This window comes from Hipposideros armiger, unplaced genomic scaffold (genome assembly GCF_001890085.2).
Source record: "Hipposideros armiger isolate ML-2016 unplaced genomic scaffold, ASM189008v1 scaffold_794, whole genome shotgun sequence".
Taxonomy (NCBI): Eukaryota; Metazoa; Chordata; class Mammalia; order Chiroptera; family Hipposideridae; genus Hipposideros; species Hipposideros armiger.
In genome coordinates, this window is record NW_017732144.1 from 281,436 (window position 1) to 306,435 (window position 25,000).

At 32.9% G+C, this 25,000-nt stretch overlaps 1 protein-coding gene across 2 annotated transcripts in view; it reads left to right on the forward strand.

Annotated features, from left to right (window-relative positions):
- The window catches only part of GALNT13 (polypeptide N-acetylgalactosaminyltransferase 13), a 440,766-nt gene that overhangs the window by 226,004 nt on the left and 189,762 nt on the right, over positions 1 to 25,000 (forward strand). For both annotated transcript variants that reach the window (XM_019628472.1, XM_019628471.1), the window contains exons 3-6: positions 1,102 to 1,268; positions 1,950 to 2,157; positions 4,906 to 5,076; positions 17,517 to 17,634. In XM_019628472.1, the coding sequence (XP_019484017.1) occupies positions 1,102 to 1,268; positions 1,950 to 2,157; positions 4,906 to 5,076; positions 17,517 to 17,634 (664 nt within the window). The remainder of the gene's footprint in view (positions 1 to 1,101; positions 1,269 to 1,949; positions 2,158 to 4,905; positions 5,077 to 17,516; positions 17,635 to 25,000) is intronic.

Here is a 25,000-nt window from a genome sequence, read left to right on the forward strand (position 1 = left end):
CATGAAAAAATAACCTAAGGTGAATAAACTTCTATTCCTGCTCTGGATACTCATGGCGTTATTTTTTTAATATTCTATAATCATGATGATTTAAAATTACGTGACAGAAATGTCTGAATATTGTCAAGTTGAGGAGTGTAAGGATCATCTGCATGTTAAACTTTAGATGATTGCCAGAATGATATGCATATTATTTACCCAAATATACCATTTTGGATTTATTGCTTGAAACATAAAATCTGGGCTGCTTGGGGTTTACAAGCCAAGTTAAAAGTTATTGTCAAGGCATCAAGTTCTAATAGTAATGGCAGTTATGGTTTAGCCCTTTACTAATCAGTGTGCTTCAGGGACCAGCAGCATCTGAGTCACCTAGAAGTTTTTAAAAAATGCAGAATCTCAGGCCTACAGAATCAAAACCTGCATTTTAACAAATCCCTAGTTGATTCCTATGCCCATTAAAGCTTGAGAAGTGCCAGTGGCCTCCCCATTCCCGCTCCTAATCTCTGATTTCAATTGTATAGTACTAATGGAGAATCTGCAAAATACATCCTGGTCCCTAAACCTTTCCTTCATTGTAGACATGGCTTATAGCATTCTCAAACAGAATGGAAAGCCAGATTTTTAAAACAGAATGCATAACTAGATGTTTGAATAGAAAAATAACCTCAGTCTTACATGCTTCAAAACTCTGTAGACATATGTCTTTTTATGTTCTTATGACTTTTTTGAGTTCTATAATAATTTTTTTCTAAACAAAGAATGAAATGATATCCACTAAATGAATTCATCTATTTCTGTTGTACCTGGTCTTTTACTGACAGTCTCAGAATGTTATTTAGTTTTCTCAGGCTTGTGGAAATCATGCTGCTTGGTTCCCTGCAGGAGTAGAAATGAAATATTAGTAATTATGCATATTTAATTTTAAAAATGCCAGCTGATTACTCACAGAATTTATAAAAAGAAAAATTATTTTAGATATTCATAAAATGTTTCCTTTAGTAAGGACGTTTCAAGTCTAAATTGTGTTATAATTTTTTTATTGCAGTGATCAGAATTAAAAATGAATGATTTATTAATATATCCTTCTTTCCTCTGTTCCAGATGCAAGACAAAGGTCTATCCTGATGAACTTCCAAACACAAGTGTAGTCATTGTGTTTCATAATGAAGCTTGGAGCACTCTCCTTAGAACTGTTTATAGTGTTATAAATCGCTCCCCACACTATTTACTTTCTGAGGTCATCTTGGTGGATGATGCCAGTGAAAGAGGTATAAATATTTTTAGTATTTATATGGAAAATATATATATATATTTTTTTAATTAGGAAACTTTATTATGGTAAAAAAGACAGCTGGGGAATGATCTGTATTTTCCTTATAATTATACTAACCCTGAAACCACCCATCATCATCAGTTTATTTTCATTAATGTACCTACTTAATGACAACTCTAGGAACAAGTAACTAGTTCTTTCAGTATTTCTCATCATTCCATTTGGTTCTGACTAACCCAAGAAATAAGCCAGAATGGCTTTCAGAAGTGTTCCATTTTTTTCCCAACTCAACTGCTCGTATGATTGAGCATTTATATGACTTTATGGATACTTGTTTCTTTTTTCCTTTTAGTTCAGGTAAATGCAAAATAAATAACACCATTAAGGAGGCTGCATTTGCCAATGTGGCCCAGTTTCTAAATTAGAGTCTGGTATGTTAACGTCCTATTTTATCCTTATCATTGTCAGCCAAGTAACAGAGTTATAATAATCACTGTATATGAATATACTTGTAAAATATACTTATGAATATACGTATTTCATCTACTGCAAAAAAATGTTTGACAGGAGTTGGCCACCATTTCTGTGTGTTGAATTTTCATCTGGGCAGTAGTATCTCTTTTATGTCTTAAAACCGTCTCAAAACTTTCTTATACATTTTCATTGCATGTTACAGATTTTCTCAAGTTGACATTAGAGAATTATGTGAAAAATTTAGAAGTGCCAGTAAAAATTATCAGAATGGAAGAGCGCTCTGGGTTAATACGTGCCCGCCTTCGAGGAGCAGCTGCTTCAAAAGGGCAGGTCATAACTTTTCTCGATGCACACTGTGAATGCACGTTAGGATGGCTGGAGCCCTTGCTGGCAAGAATAAAGGAAGACAGGTAAGAAATCATGTGTTATGTCTGCCTGGGTTATGACTGAAGCTGATAGGACAGTTTGGCTTTCCATCAAAACTCTGTCCCAGGTCGCTATTATTCAGAAGGCTTATTTACTAGCTTTTAAAAAAGCCATTCCCATCCCTCTCATTTAATAATGACCTTGGCTTATAAGGGATGAGCAGGAACATTTGATTTAGAAATAGTCAAACAATTCAAACAGTAAAAATGTGTTGAATATTCATTTTTTAGGTAAAGGAAATCAGTCAAATTTGAAGTCGTGCAATTTTATAAAATACATTTTCAAAGCACCTTACTGTATCCTTACAACTACAGTGTAAGGTTGATAATGTAGATGTTCTTAATTGTACCTAAAGATAGGAATGAACAGGTAAGTCAAGTAGCTTGCTCCAGGTATTGGAACTGATGGGAAGAATTCAGCTTTTCCCATTCCAGACCAGCCTTTCTTCTGCTATTGGGTTGTCAGAAAAGTCATGATGCATTTTTGCAACAAAAAACATAGAAAAAAATATGTCATGACTTTACCGACAACCCAATAGATCACTGCCCTTGTTCAAAATCTGGTTCAAAACCACCTTGAGGATCTTAAAAATAATCACACATAACACTGAAATAAAATCATGATTAAAAAAATAGAGAGAGCACATCTATCAAGAATAATTTAATTATCTAAACAATATTGTCACTTTGTATATACAAATGGTGAAATCTGAATTATTGAATAATACTTTATAGAAATTAAAACCCTCATGGATATCTACAATTGCCTCTGATTGTGATGCTGTGAAGTAGGAGCTTTTTATTTTTTTGAAGATATTCATAAACATCGTTGATAAATGAGTGTAATCCCCAAGCACTTAATGAAGACAAGTATGTTGAATACTGTCTCATATAATAACAAAGCATTGCATAACACCTTGCTTGCAAAGTCATTTCACCTACAGTAGAAAGGTCTTTCTAGAATTGAAGCTTTTAATTAAGCATCCAAGACAGGGGTCGCCTAATGTGAGCTAGCCCAGCTACATCACATAAATGGTAGGATTTGGTACTTGTCAGGAAGATGGATGGAAGTTGTCAGTAAAATGAACCATAGCAGCTGAAGAAAGCAGTAGGAACCTTTTAGTCAACTGAGTGTACTGCATGGCTAATGACATTTTTTTACTCTGTGTATTGTACAGTACTCACAGATTGGTAAGCCTGGCAAAGTAAAGTGAACTTGGAACATCTTAAATGCATTTCCTGGCACTATTCCATACATTATGCTACTGTTTTAAACATGCGTTTCATAGTCAACTTAGTGAGTTTTTAGTGTAATATTGTTTCAATATGGTCATGCATAGATCATTTATTTTTTAATCTAACAACATATTTAAATTGTATTTGCATATAATAATCTCTAATGTCTTACCCTACTTGTAAGTTATAAAGTTGCCATAAGTAGATAATAAAGCCCCATTTAAGGTTATTAGACCTAATTTCATCTTCCTATAAATTCAATTATTAAATCTAATGGAAAAAAGAGAAAATTATATTGATTTTGTAGGGACCAGCATTACCAAGAAGCTTTTCCAAGGCTAGATGAATTCTATTGATTTCAGAGAACTCTAGGCTTTAACGAATTGTGTGAAATATAAGACCCAATTGAAAATGAGTGTTGATGATACTAGTGTTACAAAACCAGAATAAATGATAGACAACATTTCTTTGCTTTCCACATCTATGGGTGATTCAAATGAATATTTGTATATTTGCCCATCAAATATGAAAAATAAGCTCTGCTCTTTAGAATTAGCTACAACCAATGCAAATTTGGTAGACCTGAACTTTTACTGTGAAGATGACAGAAGGTTGATCCCATGATAAAACATAAACTGGGAGCAGGGAAGATTGGAGGAGACACAACGTGGATTAAAAGAGTACCTAATGATTTCCAATGGTGAAAACTTTCTTACCCTAAAAAGCTACCATTGAGAATACTAACTCTCCTGGTTCTTCCTCTTATTTTAAGAAAAGATGGGTCATGGTACAAACACCAGAAACGGAAGTTGCTTATCTTTCCCTATCTTCAAATATGTAGATTGTTACTATAAACTCTTAAGCCTAGGACAATTTACTCAGAAATTGTCATGACCCTAATAGCTTTCATAGGAAACATTTACTTAACGCTGATGATCATGATTTTTATTATTGTTTCTTTTTGTTGACTTTCATTTGTCTATTTGTTTTTCCTAGTAGGTATTGTATTTTCTCCATGAAATTTTCTTGAAACCATCTCTTTAAACTAACCTAAACCCTCCGAGAGTCAAACTACCAGATCTAATGTACAATCATCCATTCTCCACTCTCTGCATGCTATTGCTTTTCTATAAAAGAAATAACTAAAATGATGCATAGTATCACAGCACATATACTAATCATGCTGTGCATGGAGGTTTTATGAAAAATAGACCCTGTTCATCCTGCTAAGTTAGTACTTAGAATGCATTTGGAAATCTGCTTGAAGATTAATTACTATATTTGATTAGGTTATACATGGTAGTATAAAGTTGACTGTAAAAAAGATGTGGTAAAATGAAATAATTTCATAGACAAAAAGGATAAAATAATAAAATCATATTAAAGTCATAAAATAATTACATTTCAACATATCAGCTCTAATATATTGAGTTTGAAGAAACTAATGTGACATTTAAATTATTATTTATATGTAAACTGGTTTTACTTTTTCTGCAGGAAAACAGTTGTATGCCCCATCATTGATGTGATTAGTGATGATACCTTTGAATATATGGCTGGGTCAGACATGACTTACGGGGGTTTTAACTGGAAACTGAATTTCCGTTGGTATCCTGTTCCCCAAAGAGAAATGGATCGGAGGAAAGGAGACAGAACATTACCTGTCAGGTATGTAGATCAGAACTTCCAAAGGATAGCCTGTGTGTTTCTATAACAATTAAGAAGTATTATAAATGTGTGCTCTCATTTTTAAACCTTTTAAAGTCAGTATTTTTTATTCATGTACACATATGTATTATCACCTTTTACATGGTCATCTAAGAATCAATGGCTTTATTAAATCTAGTTTAAATTAGCACAGGCATATTTAAGTATTGGCAGAAGTGCCAAATTTCTTTTGATACTTTGTATATTTTTATATTCAAAATATATTTATTTTAAATTCTCTATGTGATAAATATGTGTTAAACTTGACACTTCAGGTAGATATATTTATTACCTAAGTGTATGTTCTTTATAGTACAGGTATTGTCAAAACTGAAATAACCAAAAATGTTCTGGTAAATATTCTAAATGTACCAAACTTAAAGAACTGTCTTTCTGGGGATACAAAAGAAAAATTCATTTGGAAAATATTAATATATTAACAATTATGAAGGATTTATTATTTGAAAATAGCTACTTAATTTGAGACACTTATTCATAAATAATGTGTTTGCATTTAATACAAAAATAATAAATATCATATGCATCTTTAGTTATCTAGATAAGCATTACCCACTTTATCAACATAAAATTATCACCTTCTTACTTTAACATATTATTATGTACCTCTTACCGGCAACCAACTATTAATTTATTGAATAATACTTTGGGGAGGGAGTTCATTAGCTTAGCTCTTTAAAGATGAATTTGGCAAATCATCATTTAATTGGAATAACAGAGAGATACCCTAACATTCTAAAACAATATGTATAACTCATTATCTAAATAAGAATGTCTCTTAAGCTAATGAGGGAATGACATCCATTGGCAAGATTCGCTATATAATGAATTAATAAAAACTAACTCTAAAAATTGGCTAATGGAAGAGAACAGCACATTTTGTTGTTGTTGAACAATTAAATATTGGGGCTGTTAACCCTCTTAAGGAGATATTACTACATTAAAAAGAAAAATAAAATGTGGCTTTAAACAATTGCATAAAGATGTGAAATTACTCATTTAGAATTTAAAGTGTAATTTAGTTGCTCTTAAATCCTCATGTAATTTCACTTTCACCGAGTCTCATTGACCCTGGCCTTTAACAACATGAGTAAATACGGTGGCTCATAGTACCACTGTTTATTAGAAACCCTATTTTCCCATATCATAGTTTCATTTAGCGTTAGCTGATTTTTCTGCTTTAGCTCCCAAGCAAAAACTATCAAAAGGCTTGAATAATATGCTCAAATATAGATAATGTGTTTATTCATTTAAAAGTGAAGTTTAAAAGAATTCATGTTTGTATTCGTTTTTTTTTAAACAATGGCAAAAGACATTCTTTATTTAACTTTATTTTCTCAGAGTCAAAAGGTAGATAATTAGAGATAGCCAACATTCATCGTAAGAATTTACTGATGGCATTCATGAAAGTAAAGATCTACACAGAAATCGCACATTATCTCCCATCTTTTGTTAACTAAAACTTAAGATGGGACATCGCACAATTTATGTGGTGTTATTGTAGTAACATGGAGAACTGATAAAGTGTAAATATATTTTATTTGTTTCCCTCAGTAACTACATAGTATTTCACGTTCAAAAATGCTGAAGTGACTGGAGCAAAAGAAAAAGAGAAAGCTGTCTTTGCTGAAGTTTCTAGATATTTATGGCAAAAGGTTAATTAATTCATGGGCTGTGTTGTAACAGCCTGCAGGTAATTTTCATCAGCATAGTTATAATGTGAACTTTCTTTGTACTTGTAATCTATTATTTGAAGATGTGATCATCTTTCTCACATTTGTGCAAACAGATAAATCATTCTAGGCGTTGAAGAAAAAAATTTTTTTTCCTACTTGATTAACAGAATTCTGAATAGCTAAAGTGATTAAAATGAGGTTGAAATCTTAGTTTTCTTAGTGGAATGCTTCATTTAAAATGTCAGTTAAGACAGAGCTTTCTAGGGACTATAATTGGCTTGTTAGTCATCATTTAGAAATATAATCATGGATCTGCATACATAGACAGCCAACTTGAACTTCTGACCTGATCTTAGTTATACCATAAAGTAAAGTTTATACTGGTTTTACTTATTATTTTATTTTCAATCCCTGGGCTTTGGTATTTTCATTTTGATAGTAAATGGAGTTTGTGAAATACTTGGAATTTGTGAAATTATGAGTATGGAATAATTACACACATAATCCTGAGTATTTAGTTTTCTTATTAGTAAACTCTCTTTGACATTTTAGTAGTCAAATTGAATGACTTTTCAGGAGTGTCTCAATTACATGCACAACAATAGAGTAATCAAATTGTTACAGCAGAGGTCGCAAATCAGGTGCTTGCATGGCAAATATGTTCTATAGAGGTGTTTTATTTGGCCTACATAGCATTTTGCATTAAAAACAAAAAACTACCAAAATTTAAAAAATGAGATGTTTTCAATAAAAATCTGGGTTTCCAGCTATTCTTACTACAGTGGTACAGTATTCTTACTTGAGGAGCTGAGTAGAAGCTGCCCATATAGAAGTAGCATGAAAGTTTAGCGGGATCCCTACAATTCCTTTCGTGTGTGTGCTCTTGACTTTGAGTTGCCTTTTGTCATCATTCTTAACTTGAAGAAATATTTCTCCGTATCCGTGTCCCAATCAAGGTGAGAGAAATATACTTATTGCAACTAACCACTTCACATATTGACTTTATTTACCTGGCTGTAATCTTTTTAAATTTGTGACCTTTGACTTAGAGGCTACTTCCTGGGAAATGGCAGAGATTTAAAGTATTAGACAAGTTAGCCGTCTGTGAGTTTGCACATATATAGTCTAATGGGAAGTTCACTAGTATCAGAAATTATCTGGTAGTACAGATGACCTTCCAAATCATTTAATTAGATTGGGGGTGTATTATGCATTGTTTCTAAAGCATATAACTTTTGAGTGATTTGGTTCAAGCTATTGAACTGAGTTTGATTCTATATGCAAATATACACTGAGCAGTGTGCTAGGTTCTGTGCATACAAAAATGAATAAGGCAGTCTCCGCTCTGAAGTTGCTCACTGTCTGGCACTGGCCACATGCATGCTGGGTGAGGGAAAGAGGCCAGCACACGTGGCCAGAGTGGATCCACAGAAGTTAAACTATGTCAACTGCTAGAGTGGCGTGTGCTGCTGGAAAAGAATCCGGCTTTAATCTCGTTTTAGTTTCTTAATTATGCATGCCCTGTAAGTAACCCTCAATAAATAGTTATAAAGATATTAGTTTCTACTTTAATTTCTCAATGATTAAAATAGATTTCTTTACTAAAATCCTACAGGTTATTTATCAAGTCTATTTAACTTTCCCTTTGTGTTTTACCTTATGGACTCTTTTACATTTAGTTATTATTAATATTCTTAGTATGACTTCCTGCATTTTAACTTGGAGTACCATGTTCAGTATCTTCTGAAAGCAAAACAAAAGAGTTTTGTAATTTTTTCTAAGTCTTCCTATCAAAATAAATGAAATATAGATATAAGTATGAATTTTTATACCTAACACATTTTACTTAGTTTGATATCCCTTTTTTTAAGACATTTATCTGATCTCATACATATGTTTTCTCTCAATTGGTATTAGGAATTTATAAAGAAGATAAAATGAGTAACATTATTAGTAACACCTGAGATTACAATTATTGTGCCTTTATTACAATTATTGTGCCTTTATTTTGAAAAAAAAAAGCAAAAACAAAAACTTATAGAATGCCCACACATATATTTCTTGCATCCGGTAGTGTGATATCATTGACAAAGTATTGATGCTGGGTTTGGGGGATCTGGGTTTTACTTTAAGCTCTTCTAATTGGGAAGTTACCCAGCCCTCTCAACTATTAAATGGAAAATTATTCTTCCAGCCTTTCTTAACTCATGAAGTGCTGTAAAATATTATATGAGAAATATATTTGAAATGAGTTATTTTAAATTTATTGCTGATCATGTAACGAACATGTATGTATTGCAAAATCAATGTTACAAGTACCTAAAGCATTATAAAACTGAACACCAGTGAGCCACCTCTTTTAGTATTTTGTTATGGTTATTTCCAGATAGTTCTTCACAATTTAAAAGTTGATATGTCATAAGTATTTTCCTATGCCATTAAATTTCTACACAAATGAAATTTTTAATGGCTGCTAATATCTCAATTATTTACTTAGCTTATCCTCCATTTTTAATAGTCTAAAGTCAATTAAGAGTTTGTACTTTATTTTTGCCAATTATGTCTTCTGACCTCCAGTTTTTGCATATAACATGGTCTCTTTAGAATTATGCAGTCAGACAATATGAAATTTGTTTTAATATCATAGATACCTTCTGCCAATTTATTTTCCCCCAAAAGTATCACTGACTTCAATTTATAGTTCTTTTAGTAATTATGTTAAATGAATACACTTATTTTATTTTGTAAAATGTTATAAAAATATAAGGCTATATTTCTTATTGTTTAATAGCAACTAATGATATATTTCTTAATTTTTACCTGTCAGATATTCTGTATTAGATTTTTCTTAGTCCAATGAAAATATACTTTTAAATTGGAGGACAGAAGAATAGAGAAATCCTCTCAAAGTCTGTGAGACCCTTTTTTTTTGCAACAGGAGATACTAAAGCAACACTACAGGAAAGGTGAAGGTTGAGAGCAGAGCGAAGACTTTGAAAGAAAAAGTTGAACTTTGGAATATTCAACTGTTCAACATTCTTACCTATTCATGTTAAAATTTAATATGTGTTGATTTTGAGAGAAAAAAGATTCCACTTGAGATGGAATCTGTGAATCTATGTTTTTTGGAGAAAACGAGCACATTTATATATATTACTTTCTAATAGCTTAGGGAATAATTTACTAGGAGTCTGTTGAGATGAGATGAAAACAAGGGTAGTGTAGAAAGGTTCCAAGGTGATGAATTAAATTTCACATTATTATATACTAAATAATTTTATCACATCAACCAAAATTTTTAAAAACATCTTATTCCAGCTGGCCTCATTGCTTATGCATAAAATGAAAGCAAAAGGAAAGACTAAAACTTGCACCAGCTACTGTATATCCACTTGGAATCAGGGTTTTATCAAGTAGTGAGGATTATGAAAAAGGATTAGGAAAAAATAACTACTCCTTTAAGCACAGGGTAAGAAATTTGATTCCACTACTTGTTGGTACATGGGTTCTGTGGCGGAAAAACGAGCCATTTGCCTATACTAAACAAAACTTTACTTTTTTTTATCCTTTAAAAATAGCTTTGAAACTGTTTCTTTTACATAGATTCTACAGGATTAGAGTATGTTTTTTTGTTTGTTTGTTTGTTTGTTTTTTGCTTAGAATCTAAAACAGCATAAACTCTTACAGTAAGCTTCTTTTCTACAAAAACTGCATCTTTTCACCCAATCATATGTTTAAATGAGTCTCATCATGTGCAATATTCCACTAAACTTCCCATTTTTTTCTCTGTAAAAGCCTTTAATCACATTCAACAGCTGATTTTTCATTGCACTAATAAAATAATTGTTATGCCTTTACTTCCTTTCTTTCTCTTCTGCTTTGTATAGTCAGGCATAGTGGACAGAACAAGGAAGGAAGAAGTGAGACTCATAGCATCTCATTTTCCTTTGGTTTCTAAACCTGTAAAATGTTTAACATTATATTTTATGATTCAAGAAAATCAAAATTACATGAATATTTCAGCTATTCATGCTTCTATTTGCATAAATCATAAAAATATAAGTTCTCTTTATTATGGTTTATATTATATGAGGAATGTTATTAATACAGAGCTAAACACTAACAGCCTGGATATTGTAATATTTGACCAATGCAAATAGCAGCCAAAAGCTGAGCTATAGTATCTCAAATCTTCTTTAGATTTTTTTCTCCAGAGACCTTGGTTATTTGCCTAGCAAGGTTAAACAGATTCTTAATGTAACGAAGGAAAAAGTTAGTGAGAAGCAATGATGTTTCAGTAACTTTGAAAGAAATTGCTTTGAAGGACAATGCTAAAATTCACAGGAAAACATGGTGCATACATTTGGAACTTAAAATCAGCGAATCTCTAATTAGCTACCTCAAATTCTTTGCTGTATAAGTTAAATGGATAAATTGAGAAATTACCGATTGTTGTATGATTAGAAAGAAAGAAAGTGAGAAGGAAAAATAAAGAAAGAGAGAGGGAGAAAGGAAAGGAAAGGAAGAAGGAAGAAAGAAAGGAAGGAGGAAAGAANAGGAAGGAAGGAAGGAAGGAAGGAAAGAAAGGAAGGAAGGAAGGAAGGAAGGAAGGAAGGAAGGAAGGAAGGAAGGAAAGAAGGAAGGAAGGAAGGAAGGAAGAAAGAAAGAAAGAAAGGGAGAAAGAAAATGCTGTTTTAACTGGGCCACTAACTATTTGGGGGTCCTTGAACAAGTCCTTGAACAAGTCAACTAAATTTGGCTGACCAAATCTATAGGATTCTGTAGCTCTAAAATATTACTATTCTATTAAAAATTAATGGGATTCTGAAAACAATAAAAATTATGCTGATTATAATCTTGGCAAACAGAAGTTTTCCCTCTTGTTTAGTAAAATTATTTAAAATGTATAGTACTTGCTTTGTGTTGGTTCTATTCCAAGAGTGTGATGTACATTAATACATATATCCCATTTTGTAGATTATGAAATTGAGGCACAGAATTTAAGTGACTTTCTGAAGGTCACTCTGTGCTGTTGAGTTTTGAGCCCCATCAATCTAGAAACTAACTCCTAAAAACTAAACTTAGCTGCTTCCTAGAGTTTCCTTACTGTATACCTGCTTTGCACACACATGGTAGTTATCACAGTGGGAAATACAGGATATATTATCTTCTTGGTGAATATACAGGCATTGCATTTTAGCATTACCGACTAACTGAAAGTATTCTATCATAATTTCTTTTGATTTACCAACTTCTGGTAAAATGATTGTTATTGTTTTTGTTTGTCTGTTTTTTTTTTGTCAAATGGTTACATTTTGGGGTCTTTTAATATTCTACATTGTTACAAAGCTTTATGTCTTTAATTCTAAAATTCTACCTCGTTCCACCCCCATACTCCCATTAGATGATAAGGCCTTTAAAAATCCTGGGATCACTGAAGACATGTTTGTTATTCATCAATTTAGCAGATATGAGCAAAATATTTTGGTTGTAACTACAGAAATATAAATGCAGGTAATTTAAAGTTTCAAATAGATTGTTTTGTGGCCAAGAAATGCATTGCTCATTTTACTCACTTATTCAGTAAGTATCTATTAATAGTCTAATACTATTAAACCATTATATTGGCTATACTTACAGAAGTCATAAAATGTATTTTTGGGTTGTCAGAAAAGTCATGACATTATTTTTTCTATGTTTTTCATTGCAAAAATGCATCATGACTTTTCCAACAACCCAATAGAAATATAATACTCAATAAGAAGGGACAAGTGCCTCGAGACAATGGAACAGGGTGTTTATAGAAGAAGGTAGACGGGAAAGATTACATCCAGACTGGAAGGAGGAGAGTTTTACTAAGGGCGGGCTGTGTGGAATATATAACCTTTGTACTGGCCTAAGAAGAGAACAAGTTTAAATCTATGAGGGGAGTTTACAAAGGAAAATCCAAGTGATAAATGGATGTGAACATAGTACTGCAGTGAGAAAGTTTGAAGCATTTACTATGATAGTAACAGCTAAACGCATTAAACACAGGGACACAGTTAAAAGGAATGGAGGAGCTTATCTGGTGGCTCCACATCCCATATGCCAGGAGAAGAAGCTGGAATGTATTCCTTAAAATAGGTTTTGAACATCTGGTTAACATTTTTGGAGGAGTTTTGATATAGAGAAATTAATCTGGCTGTGGTTTATAGAATGCATTTTGTAAGTGGCAGACTCCAACAGCAAGAGGATTCCATTAACACATGGTTACAAGTAAGAGGACTAAAATCGGATAGTGACCCTGATAACAGAGAAAAGAGGAAGAGTCAAAAGTACTTTGGGAAAAAAAGTGGACGTATTTGGGAAATGATTGAGTGAGGCACAAAAAAGAAAGGAGCTGAAACCATTTCCATCATTTTATGTTAAGGCTCTGGAAGAATATAGAGGACATTGAAAGAGAAGCAGATATAGAAGGGGTAGCACGTGCTCAGTTCTCTGTTAAACACACTGGGCAGAGCCAGAAGGATTGTTTTTTTTAAACATGTAGTGAATAATTTTAAAAAGCACAACCAATGCAGAGGGAAGAAGTGAGAAAAGAAACACAGATTAGGAGTCAGCCTTACAGAGATGATTGACATTTAAAGGCATGTGGCGAATGAGCTTACTCATATACAGGTAGAAAGTATACAATGAGAAAAATTGTTACTGAGAAACCCTTGGGAGAACTACTTTTGGGGATAAAAGAAGATAATTATTAAGTGCATAGCTCTATAAAACAATGTTATGATTCCATATTGTACTCATGTCACAAGTGTGAAACGCGGAACTTGACTAAGATCTGACAGACAGCAAGGGAAAGGGAGAAGGAAGGGCATCGCTAAGTAAGAATCATATGATTAATTAGCAGAAGGAAAAACCTCTCTAGCACAATACAATGTGAGTCAGAGGTGGAAAGAATTCAAGCGGGGAGGCTGATGAATTGTGTTAAAGGCTTTCAGAGGAAGAAGTTCAGGAAAGGCTATTGAAGTTCAGAATCAATGGGCCCCTTTCAGAAAGAAGTTATTGTAGAGGTGGGAGCAGGACCCAGATTCTAGTTAGAAAGTCAAGAGGAGTTGAGGGAGTGCCAGGCAGTATCCTTTCAATAAGCTTACCAGGGAAGGGAATAGAAAATATACATCCCTAGTTTGAATGAGTAGTAGGATTGCATACAGGTATATTTTGATTTAGGATAGAACTTAATTGAGCAGTTTTGTAAGCTTAAGGGAACCATTTAGAAATCAAAGGCATAAAACATAAATGTAATAGTCAGTGAACACGTGGCTGAAAGAGTAGTCCGAAAAGAACCAGCTGAGAGAGCAAGAGCAAATGCTAGCACACAGTGAGAGGAAAGTAGATATTCTTTTCTCTAAGACAAGAGGAAGGAAGAAGCCATGAGAATATATCTATCTGTCTGTCTATCTATCTATCTATCTATCTATCTATCTATCTATCTATCTATTTACACATACATATTTGTATAGATATCTAGATATCTGATATATATCTATAAATCTCTGTATCTATATCTATATTTATATCTATGTCTACTTAGTCTAGATGGAGGTCTAGGTCTAGGTATAGATATAGATGATAGATATAGCTATAGGTATAGATATAGATATATACAGAGAGAAAGAGTTTAGATTTCATAATTAAGGGAGTTTAGATTTTATGCATTGGCTTAGTCTCTAGTCTTGAGAAGAGTCCAAAACTTTTGGGAAAAGAGTCAGTTAAAATGAGACAGGTGAGCAAATAAACATAGGTAAGAGGATTGTTAGTAGTTTTTGGACTAAGCAGAGAGTCAATAGCATGGACTTCCAGTGTGATCAATTGACCTCATCTTACTAATTTTTCAATGATTCTCTGCATGTTAAGAGCAGAAATGGATAAAGTGAAGGTAAGTTTACCCAGGCCCTGGTATTCACAAAAAGAAAATTGTGCATTAAAATAAGGACAGAGAGGCTAGGGTGCTGGGTTGGTTTTTCCCTCACATGGCACAATCTTACAGAGCCTGGAGGTGGGAGAAGGAAAGCAAACAATTCCCGAAGGGGGTTGTTATGTGAGACTATGGAATAGCTAAGGAACCAAAATCACCAATGAAGGATAGAAATGACTTCCATTGGATTGAAATAGGGCGGTTTGTAGAATAGTTATGTTCAGAAAGGCAAATGTCAGAGGGTAACATCTTGGATATGAAATAGTTCCAAGTGATTTTGAAATCCAAAATAAGGCTGTGTTTATGGGGAGCTCAAATTAACTTAAGGACACTCCAGACTTGTTTGAATGATTAACATCACCAACAATGTCAACAAATATATATCATCTAACCTCATTAATTATTTATTATGTACCAGGCACTGTGCTAAGTGCTTTTTTCCTATTAACTCAATTCATTTTCCCCTACCTACTGTGCCATAGGTAACATTCACAGCCATTGAGCTGATTATTTTTTTCCCCAAAACTTGATTGAATTGGTTGGTTTGACATCATGTAAAGACAAGCTCAGAAAGCAAATAATCTCAGCTAATTCGCTATAATCAAAGTTTTTAATTTTCTAGGCACCCTGAACACTTATGGTCCACGCAGTCATATGTGAATAGTTCATTGGGGATATTACAGATCAGCTGACTTAGAACAGAGCGTTTTGCATAGCACTGGCTTTGGCTGTTAATATCATTTAAGGCACAGACCCTAGGCTATTTGAGGGAATTAAGTGACACTGTGATGACAAGAAACTCTCCCTAGGAGCATCTGTCTTCAGATATATAGTTTTTTGTTTGTTTGGTTTTTTTTGGTGAGTTATAATTTTCCTTGTTGTTGTTACTTTCCAAGCATAAGTGAAATCTATTTGAGTCATTCTTATGGTTAAATATATAATTTATTATAGCCATTTATTATACATTTCTTCCATATTTATAAGAATTATGACCAACAGAAGAAAATCAATATGTGTATTTAACGTTAATGCATTAGGACTTTATTAGTAAATAGATAAGTGGGTAGGCACTCTGAACTGATCATTAAAAATGCATCACTTAACATTCTTAAGCACTTGGTTTTGCATTACGAGAGAATAATTGCAGCAATTTTTGTTCCTCGTCTCATTAAATAGACTGTCCAGCACTGTAATCCCTTATAGAGTTATTGACATAGAGTTCCAAAACCCCAGTCAGGTGAGGGTCGTGGCTACCATAATTACTATCTGTTTAGCTTTGTTAGTGTTTCTCATTATTACTCAGAAGGTCAATGATACTCTTCACGATAGGAACCCAGGAAGACTAGAAGTAATAAAACAGCTCTGAGACTAAGTGAGTTTGAGCTATTCCAACTGATGGACAGTTAATTACCTGAGTTGAAAACAGTGAGAGCACTGGGAGAAATAGGGAACTTTGCAATAGCTATCCAAGGTCAATATTATTTGGTAAGTTTTTTGTTTTTTTTTTTCTTCAGTGAACTACACTGTTCAATTAGAGGACATGAGCATATCCTGTGGCAGAAGAGGCTATAATTTCAAGAAAAGCAAAACATTTGGTGTTTTAGCAATCTCAGACTACTTGGATGAGAATTCCAAATCTCAGTTACTAGATCAGTGTTTCTCATCTTGAGCATCACATTAGAGTCACCTGGGAACTTGGTACAATACCAAAGGTCTAGCCCCACCCCGGGTCAGTTAAACCTGAATCTGTGTAGAGTTGCACCCAAGCATGGAAATGAATTTTTAAAAGGTGTCTTAGGTGATGCTAATGTGCAACAATGGCTGAAAACCACTATGCTCCAGTTACTATTCAGAAAATATCATTGCCAATGTAGACCCAGTTGTGAACAATTAGAATTTTCTTTTTTTTGTTTCAATTCTTACTGCTTATATAGAAAGACTTGTGTAGTTCACACATCAACCATTGACTTTAATAATCTTTTAAAATAAATTAATAATTAATGTGTCCTTTAAAAACTTAACATCTGACTTCTTAGTTCCTATAGAGAAATTTACTTCTTGGAAAAAAAATTATACAATCTGTGCCAAATTTTCTTTAAACCTCTGAATAGCATATGGGATTTCTGTTTATCCATAGGGTTATATGATTAGTTCTATCAATTTAATTATGTAAAGGGAAGAATAAACAATTAGATGTACAGTTTTTATGTTTAAAAATACTTTTGTAATTCTCTTTAGATAGTTATTGCCTATAAATATTTTGTAGTATTTGATATTTTTTTCATATTTAAGTATGGTATGGATTTTTTCATAGAGAAACCATTTCCACAGATTTCTAGAGTTCACAGTAAAATGATTTCTAATTAGGTGATGAACGATCACAACTGGTAGTCTCATGACCAGTTACTCTCTTAAAGGGTAGTGCTGAGAGCATTAGCTTCTCTTCACACTACCTTTCAGAAGGAATGTAGATGCCCACATCTTAAGTACCCAGTGTTCCTTCCATGTAACTATTTGATCACCTATAGGAAAAACATAGTAAAATTTAGTTTTACAGAAAATGTGAAATAAAATGATATTTATTAAGTTTAAAATCTCTTACGCCTTGGCTTTATGTTTCCAGTTTGAGATTTTCGAGTACTATTTTTTTTAATTTAAAATGTCTCAAAAATATTTGCTACAGTCTCATTAAACTCCACACATTGTTTTCAAAAGATATTCTTTTCTTTTTGTTTTTTTTCAACTAGGACCCCTACTATGGCTGGTGGCCTATTTTCTATTGACAGAAACTACTTTGAAGAGATAGGAACTTACGATGCAGGAATGGATATCTGGGGTGGAGAGAATCTTGAAATGTCTTTTAGGGTAATTGCATTTTACTTTATTTTTTGACTCGGAGCATATTATGCTGTAGCATGCACATAGAAACCCAGTAATTTACTGTCAAATTTTTTTTGTGAAGTGATGCAAATTATTGATCAGTCGGTCATTTTAATACTTATTTAGAAGCTTTGCTAGAGACTTTTGCATGCAATATTTACTGTTAAATGGGAAATTATAGGTATTTTTAAAGTTTTCAAAAATAATTGTTTTATTCATAGTACAAAGACATTAGGGATTTCAGACTTTGAGAAAAAGAAGAGCTTTATTTTTTCTAGAAAGTATTACCCTATAAAATCAGTTTGTGTTTTTGAACTGAAATTTGGAAGTGTTTATGTTATCTTAATTTGCAAATGCTGCCAGAGGTTATCCTCAAATAACTCTAAGAATAACCTGTGGTTAAAGAAATTCTTGGTAATTTTAAGTGACTTGACTATTTTGCAATCATAGACCTTATTGTTTGATGGATCAGTTTAAATAATCCAAATTTACTTATAAAATGACCTTCCAAGTAAATGAAAATTTAGGATTAATTTTTCATATATGTGATATTAGGAAGCATATGAGTAATTTTATTATTTTGTTATATTCAGAAATTTAAAATACAGACACATAAATATGCCTTCATACTGACAAATAAATGCTAAGATACTTTTTTTTTTCTTCAAACCAAATAATGTCATTTTAAATGAAATAGTTTAATAAAACTGTTTTTTTCTTGCTGTAACTTGTCATGAGATAGTCAAAACATTCTATTGTTTTGCCAAAATTGTTTGTGCAATGAAATTATTAGAGTTTTAATATATTTATCTATGAAGTTCAAGATTTATGCCTTATAATTTCTCATTTGGAAAGTAAAGTTTGCTTTTCACTTAAAAAATATAAATATATTGATATTGTTCTATAAGAAAATGTTCAAAATTGAGGAAAAGAATTACTTTGAATTTATATAATGTAGAACTGAATGCATCTTGCAGAATCTGAATTATTTTAGAAACACTAGAATGGCCTTGTTATACAATTTTTGCCTATAAAACTTTCTTATAGCTAGATGTCTGAGAACATCATAGTTAATGGAATTTTATTCTTCCCATATTTCCTTATATACTTATAGTCTGGTGGTACTTGCCCCACAAGACTTTGTACCATACTCAGGAATATCTTCTTGCTATCATACACATGCTACATCTTTGCACAACTTTTGGAGACATTTGGGGACTCAACCTTTTTACTTGGTGTAGTTCTGAAAGTGCAGGAATAAGAGATGACAGTTTTAAAAGAAGAAGAAGAAAGGAAGAAAGAAGAAAGGAAAGAAGGAAAGGAGGAAGGAAGGAAGGAAGGAAGTTTATTCCAAAGCTTGAAAACAGTTTGCTGTTACTCTTAGATGCAATGATGAGAGTATTTGCACATTCATTTAACCAATATTCCTTGGATGCTGCACTGAGATTACATAAGGAATGCCCCATTATTTTTTTTTGTTCTTTGCTAAGATTCTTATTCACCTCTTTTCTCTGCACCTGTTAAGTTTGATTTTCTGCCAATAGCCTCCCTTTGCATTCATTACATAGCTACCAGATTGGATGGATGTTCTTTATCCAACTGATTGAAAGAAGTGTTAAGGAGTAATGCTGTGGAAGAATATGACAAAATAGGACAATCTGATCAGGAATGTGGCAGAGGTGTAAATGTGTGGAAAAGGAAGATCTGAGGATACAAAATTTGAGAATTTGATGATATTTTCTTCAGATCCCAGGGGAAAAGAGTGAATGCAACGAGTGGTCGTAAGAGTGATGAGATCCCTAGAAAATGATTCAGGAGGTTTACTGGATTTGGCTGTTTGAGATTATTCAGAAATAAGTTCTTATAAGTGGCTGTTTTTCAAATGGTTTAAAGCATACTGTTTTTAGTTTCCATATGCTTTTAATAGAAACAAACTATTTTGCTTTCTATTAGACTCTCAACTCATGTTTTTACTTTCTATCGCATTAATATAAGTGTTTGCTTAAAAGTTAGTACCCTAGCCAAGGAAGATATGGAGTAAGAGAAAATGCTGAAACTTTATATTAGCAAAGGAATGAGATTTGTCCTTTAGATTAATTTCATGAAAAGATGTGTGACATAATGAAATGAGACTATGTTGAGGATTTATAATCAGAAGACCTGGGACTACTGTCCAACTTAGTCATTGTACAGCAAACACATATTGAACATGCAGTGCGTGCTTTACACTTCCCAGATGCTGAGGCCACAAAAATGGGTAAGGCAGGGTGCTTTTATGCTCAAAGAACCACATTCCTATGAGAGAGATACATAGGTATTATTGACAACAAAATGTGATTTTATAAAACAAAGTTAATTTATGTATGAGGTTTTCTTGTCTCTGTCATGTTAGGGTAGGCAAATCATTTAACTGCAGCTGTGTAAAGGTGATTGTAATCATAATGAAGTTATTTTTGCTTTGTAGCTCTGATTTATGCAGGTTTGAGGGTAAGTAAAAAACAAGGAAATAATAAGGGCTTGCAAAACGTTAGCATTCTGACTGGCCTTAAGGGAGTATAAGCCAATTGAAAGGAATGTCTTATAACTGATCTCTGATGCCTGGGGTATTGTAAGTACCGGCACACATTGAAAATTGAAAAATAACTATGGTGGTCCCAAGAGAGATACATCCAGTCTCTTTCACATAATACGTTTGAATACAGTTTCATAGGGTTGAAGAATACCTTGAAGTCTCAGGGTAAAAAAATCTTGACATAAAATAATAATTATTTCTAATATTTATAGAACTAGTAAGTGGAGTAGTGGAGAACTGAACCCCAGCATTGTGAGACCTGTGGCTATGCTACTAACTACTACACCAATATTCATTAAGGTTCATCCTCCATAACATGTCAGTCCTAACAGCTGAAGGGGTTATCAAGAGAGAGGAGAAGCTAACGCAACAGCGATCTTCCTCCACAGTTCTGAGATTTGGCTCATCTAATGATCTGATCTTCCTCTTATAGGCTAGCCTCTTTTGATAGATACTATATGTCCAGTAGCAGTGAGTATATGTAGCGATATACCCCAGTGCTCCTGAAAACTTAATCTCAGATATTGCTCTCTACTCCATTACACAACATTCATTGAAATAAGTCCTGAGAACATGGTCTAAACATAAATATTAATTTATTTAACCAATATTTATTGAAATTCTACTCAATAAGTATAGGGGATACAATAGTGAACAAAATAGACAAATCTTGTAGTCCTTATGGAACTTGTATTTTAGTGAAGGAGATAGATCATAAACAAGAAAAGTAAAATATATTAATATATTAGTTTATAGCTGTTAAAGAGAAAAATAAAGAGGGGAGAGGAATATGAAATGGTAGATCTCGTAGACTTGTAAGAGCTGAAATTTGGATGGAAAGAACTCATAAATGAATATCCATATAAAATAACTGATGATAAAATGAACCTAATATAATATGAATTTACTATTAAAAGTATTACCTACTTTTAATATCCCTAATATCAGCATAAGTACCACCAACAGCATCACCACCAAAAGTCTTTGCCTTTTATGAGCAATAGCACAGGAGCAGTATTTTCAAGACCATACAATATGTTGTTCATTGTAAAATGAAATAATCTGCCATTATTGATCCAGTTAGGTCATGAGAAAAAAGGTCCAAAGGCATCAAAGGATTCAGAAGAGTGTCCCACTTCCATGACAGGTAAACTAGCAGTTACAAGAATGGTCTAGGATGCAGGATGCCTGGGTTTAAGACCCAGCTCTGGCACTTATTATAATAGCTGTGTGACTTTAGGTAAGGTAGCATGCTTCCTAAGCTCTAGTTTGTTCATATCTACAATAAGAAAAACTGCAGCACATTCCCAATGTATTTTTTGGGGATGATTAAATGAGATTGTGTATGTAGTGTGTATATACTCAGACCCTACATAAAGCACATCAAAAATGGCAGCTGTTACTGAATTATGGGCCCTGACAAGATTAACTCCATCTCATTCTCTATCCTCCATACTGTGTCACCCACAGGGACCTATGCTGCAAAAATTTTCCACTGAACACAGATAGACTTAACTGCTGTTTGTGACTTCTGTAACTCACTTGGCTAAGTACAGCTCCCTTCCCATTTATAAGCAGACCCCTGAGCCCCACTCGGGGCCACGAGGTTTGGAGAGACATGAGTCCTCTGGCAGCCACCGGCTTCTGGAATAAAGACTCCTAATTTGGCCTATTGACTAAGGCATCTTCTGTTGGTCTCGTGGATTTCCAACATAACATTACTATTGTAGTGATTATAAGCTGTGCAACTTTGAGCAAGTCATAACACTCCTGAGCTTCAGTTAATAACTACCTTGCCCTTAATAAACTGACCTTGACTAAATAATCAAATAAGAGAATGTATATAAATATCTCTTTAAAGCCAGAATATGCAATATTTATATAAAGTACTACTGCTCTAATTGTTAGTCGAGATACGAATCTAAAACTCCCCTGCCCAGAAAAGAGATTAGATTTTAGAAAAGAAAAAAAAACAACAACAAAACAACAAAACACTGCCTCTTTTGACTGCTGTAATATCCTTTGAGACAACTGCTGATGTCCTAAAAACTTACAATGTAAAATGTTTACCTATACTCATATCAGTTTTAATAAAGCGATTTTTAAAAAAGTGTCATCTAGACTTGACGTAACAGATACTGTATTCACACACACACAAAATTAATTTTAAAAATGGACAAAATATGTGAAATAAGAGTTTCAAGACATTGGACAGCAGGACATCAATGACAGCAATCTTTGGTAAATGAGACACAAACAATGAGAGTCTACAATTGCCTCAGCTTACTGCCTTGAGAAAGTGCCTAGGTTTCAGCAAGAGAAGGGGAAATCTAGGCAGATCTCAGTGGACTCCATGAATTGAGAAGATGGAGATGAGTTCTGGGGAGATCAAGGCAGCTAGAGTTTGGTGAACAGAGTACTGTAGAGGAGAAAGTGGCACCGATGGAACTCAGTTAATATTGAGTACAGATCAGCACATAGGTGTGAGAAAGTGAGCCAAGTCAAGGAAAGAACCATCAGAAAGATTAGAGAGGTCTCATTGCTCATTGCTCACTTAGAACTGGCTATGGTGCCTGTGTTCTCCAGCTAGACTGATTCATGGGGCACAGGGTAGAGCAAATATTGGAAAACTATATAATATGCTTGTAAATAACCCATGGATCAAGAAAGAAGTCCAAAATGAAATTAATAATATTTTGAACTGAATGAAAATGAAAACACAGTGTATCAAAATTTGCAGTGCCACTAAAGCAATACTTAGGGGGAATTTATAGCATTATACATCTATTCTAGAAAGAAGAAAAAAAGAGAGATCTAAAATCTATGACTTCAGCTTTCACCTTCAGAAGCTAGAAAAAAGGAGAGTAAACCCAAAATATATAAGAGAAAGGAAATAATAAAGACCAAAGCAGAAATTATGAAATATAAAAGAGAAAATGTTTAGATAAAAGCAATAAAACCAAAAGCTATTTTCTTGAGATCAATAAAACTGATAAATTTCTATCTAAACTTAATAGGAAAAATAAAGAAAAGACATAAATTACCAATATTACAAATGAGAGAGGTGATATCATTATGGACTCTACAGATATTTAAAGGATTATAAAGTAATATTTTAACAGCATTATGCCAATAAATTTGACAACTTTGATAAAATAGACAACTTCCTTATAAGACACAAGAAGAAATAGTTCAACCAAATAGCCCTATATATAGTAAAGAAATGGAATTTGTAGTTTAAAAAAATACTTTTCACAAAGTAAACTCCATTGTTAGATGACTTCACTGGTAGATTCTACCAAATATTTGGGGTAGAAATAAGAATAATTCTACACACATGTCCAGAAAGTTGAAGAGGAGAGAATACCTCCAAACTCATTCTATGAGGTCAGCATTACTCAAATAGCAAAACTTGACAGACATTACAAGAATGTAAAACTACAAATAAATAACGCTCAGAAACACAGATGTAAGAATTCTAAATAAAACCTTAGCAAATCAATCTTTTCAATATGTAAAATGAAAATATATTGTGACTAATGACTAAGTGGGGTTCACTCCAGGAATGGAAGGCTGATCTAACATTCAAAAATCAATCAATGTTAACAAACCTAAATGGAAAAACCAAATGATCCTCAAAATAAATGCAAGAAAATTATTTGACAAAACAAAAATTCTACTCATAATTAAAAAACAAAAAGAACAAAAGCAAGAAAAAAAAAAGCCCTGAGCAATCTAATTACAGCAGAGAATGTCCTTACCTTAATAAAGGGCTTGTAACTAAAAGCCCACATCATATATTATATTAAAAGACTAAATGTTTTCTTCTTAAGATCAAGAAAAGATAAGGATGTTAGCTTTTACCACTTCTGCTTGACATTTTAGTGGTTTTAGGCAGAGCAATAAGATAAAAACAATGAATAAAAGCTATCCATACTGTAATGAAGAAGGTAAGACTGTCACTCCAGATGACATGGTTGTCTAGAAAATTCAACAGAATCTATAAAACCAGCCTTCAAAAACAAAACAAGTGATCTCATCCAGTTTGCAGGATACAAGAATAACATACAAAAATCAGTTGTATTCCTAAATATTAGCAGCAAACAATAAATTGAGATAAAAACTCATTTAAAATAGAACCAAAAATATGAAATCGCGATAAACCTGATAAAAAGATATACAAAGACCTCTACGCTGATAATACAATATATTGCGGAAAGAGATTAAAGAAGATCTAAATAAATGGAGAGCTATCCATATTTAATATGTAGAAGACTCAATATATTGTTAAGATGTCAGTTCTCCCCATATCAATAAAGATTCAGTGCAATACTAGTCCCAGTGGGCCTTTTTTACTTTTCGTAGAAATTGTCAAGCTGATTCTAAAATCTATTTAAAAATTCAAAAGACACAGAATAACCAAAAAAGCTTTGATAAAGAAAACAGTTAGGGAACTAACAGTATATGACTCAAAAATGTATTATAAAGTTATAATAATGAAGACTGTTTGGTATTGGCTTAAACAGAATGGAACAAAGTTGAAAATCAGGAAATACACCTACACAACTGATTTTAATGAAATATGCAAAGGCTATTCAGTGGAGCAAAGATAGTATTTAAATAAATAGTGCTGATACAACTGGGTATCTATGTGGACAAACATATCTTAAATACCTACCTTGCACGATATAAAAAGCGAATTCAAAATTTAAAACCTATAATTATGATATTCTAAAAGAAAACACTGGAGAAAACTTCTGTGACCTTGGATTAGGCAAT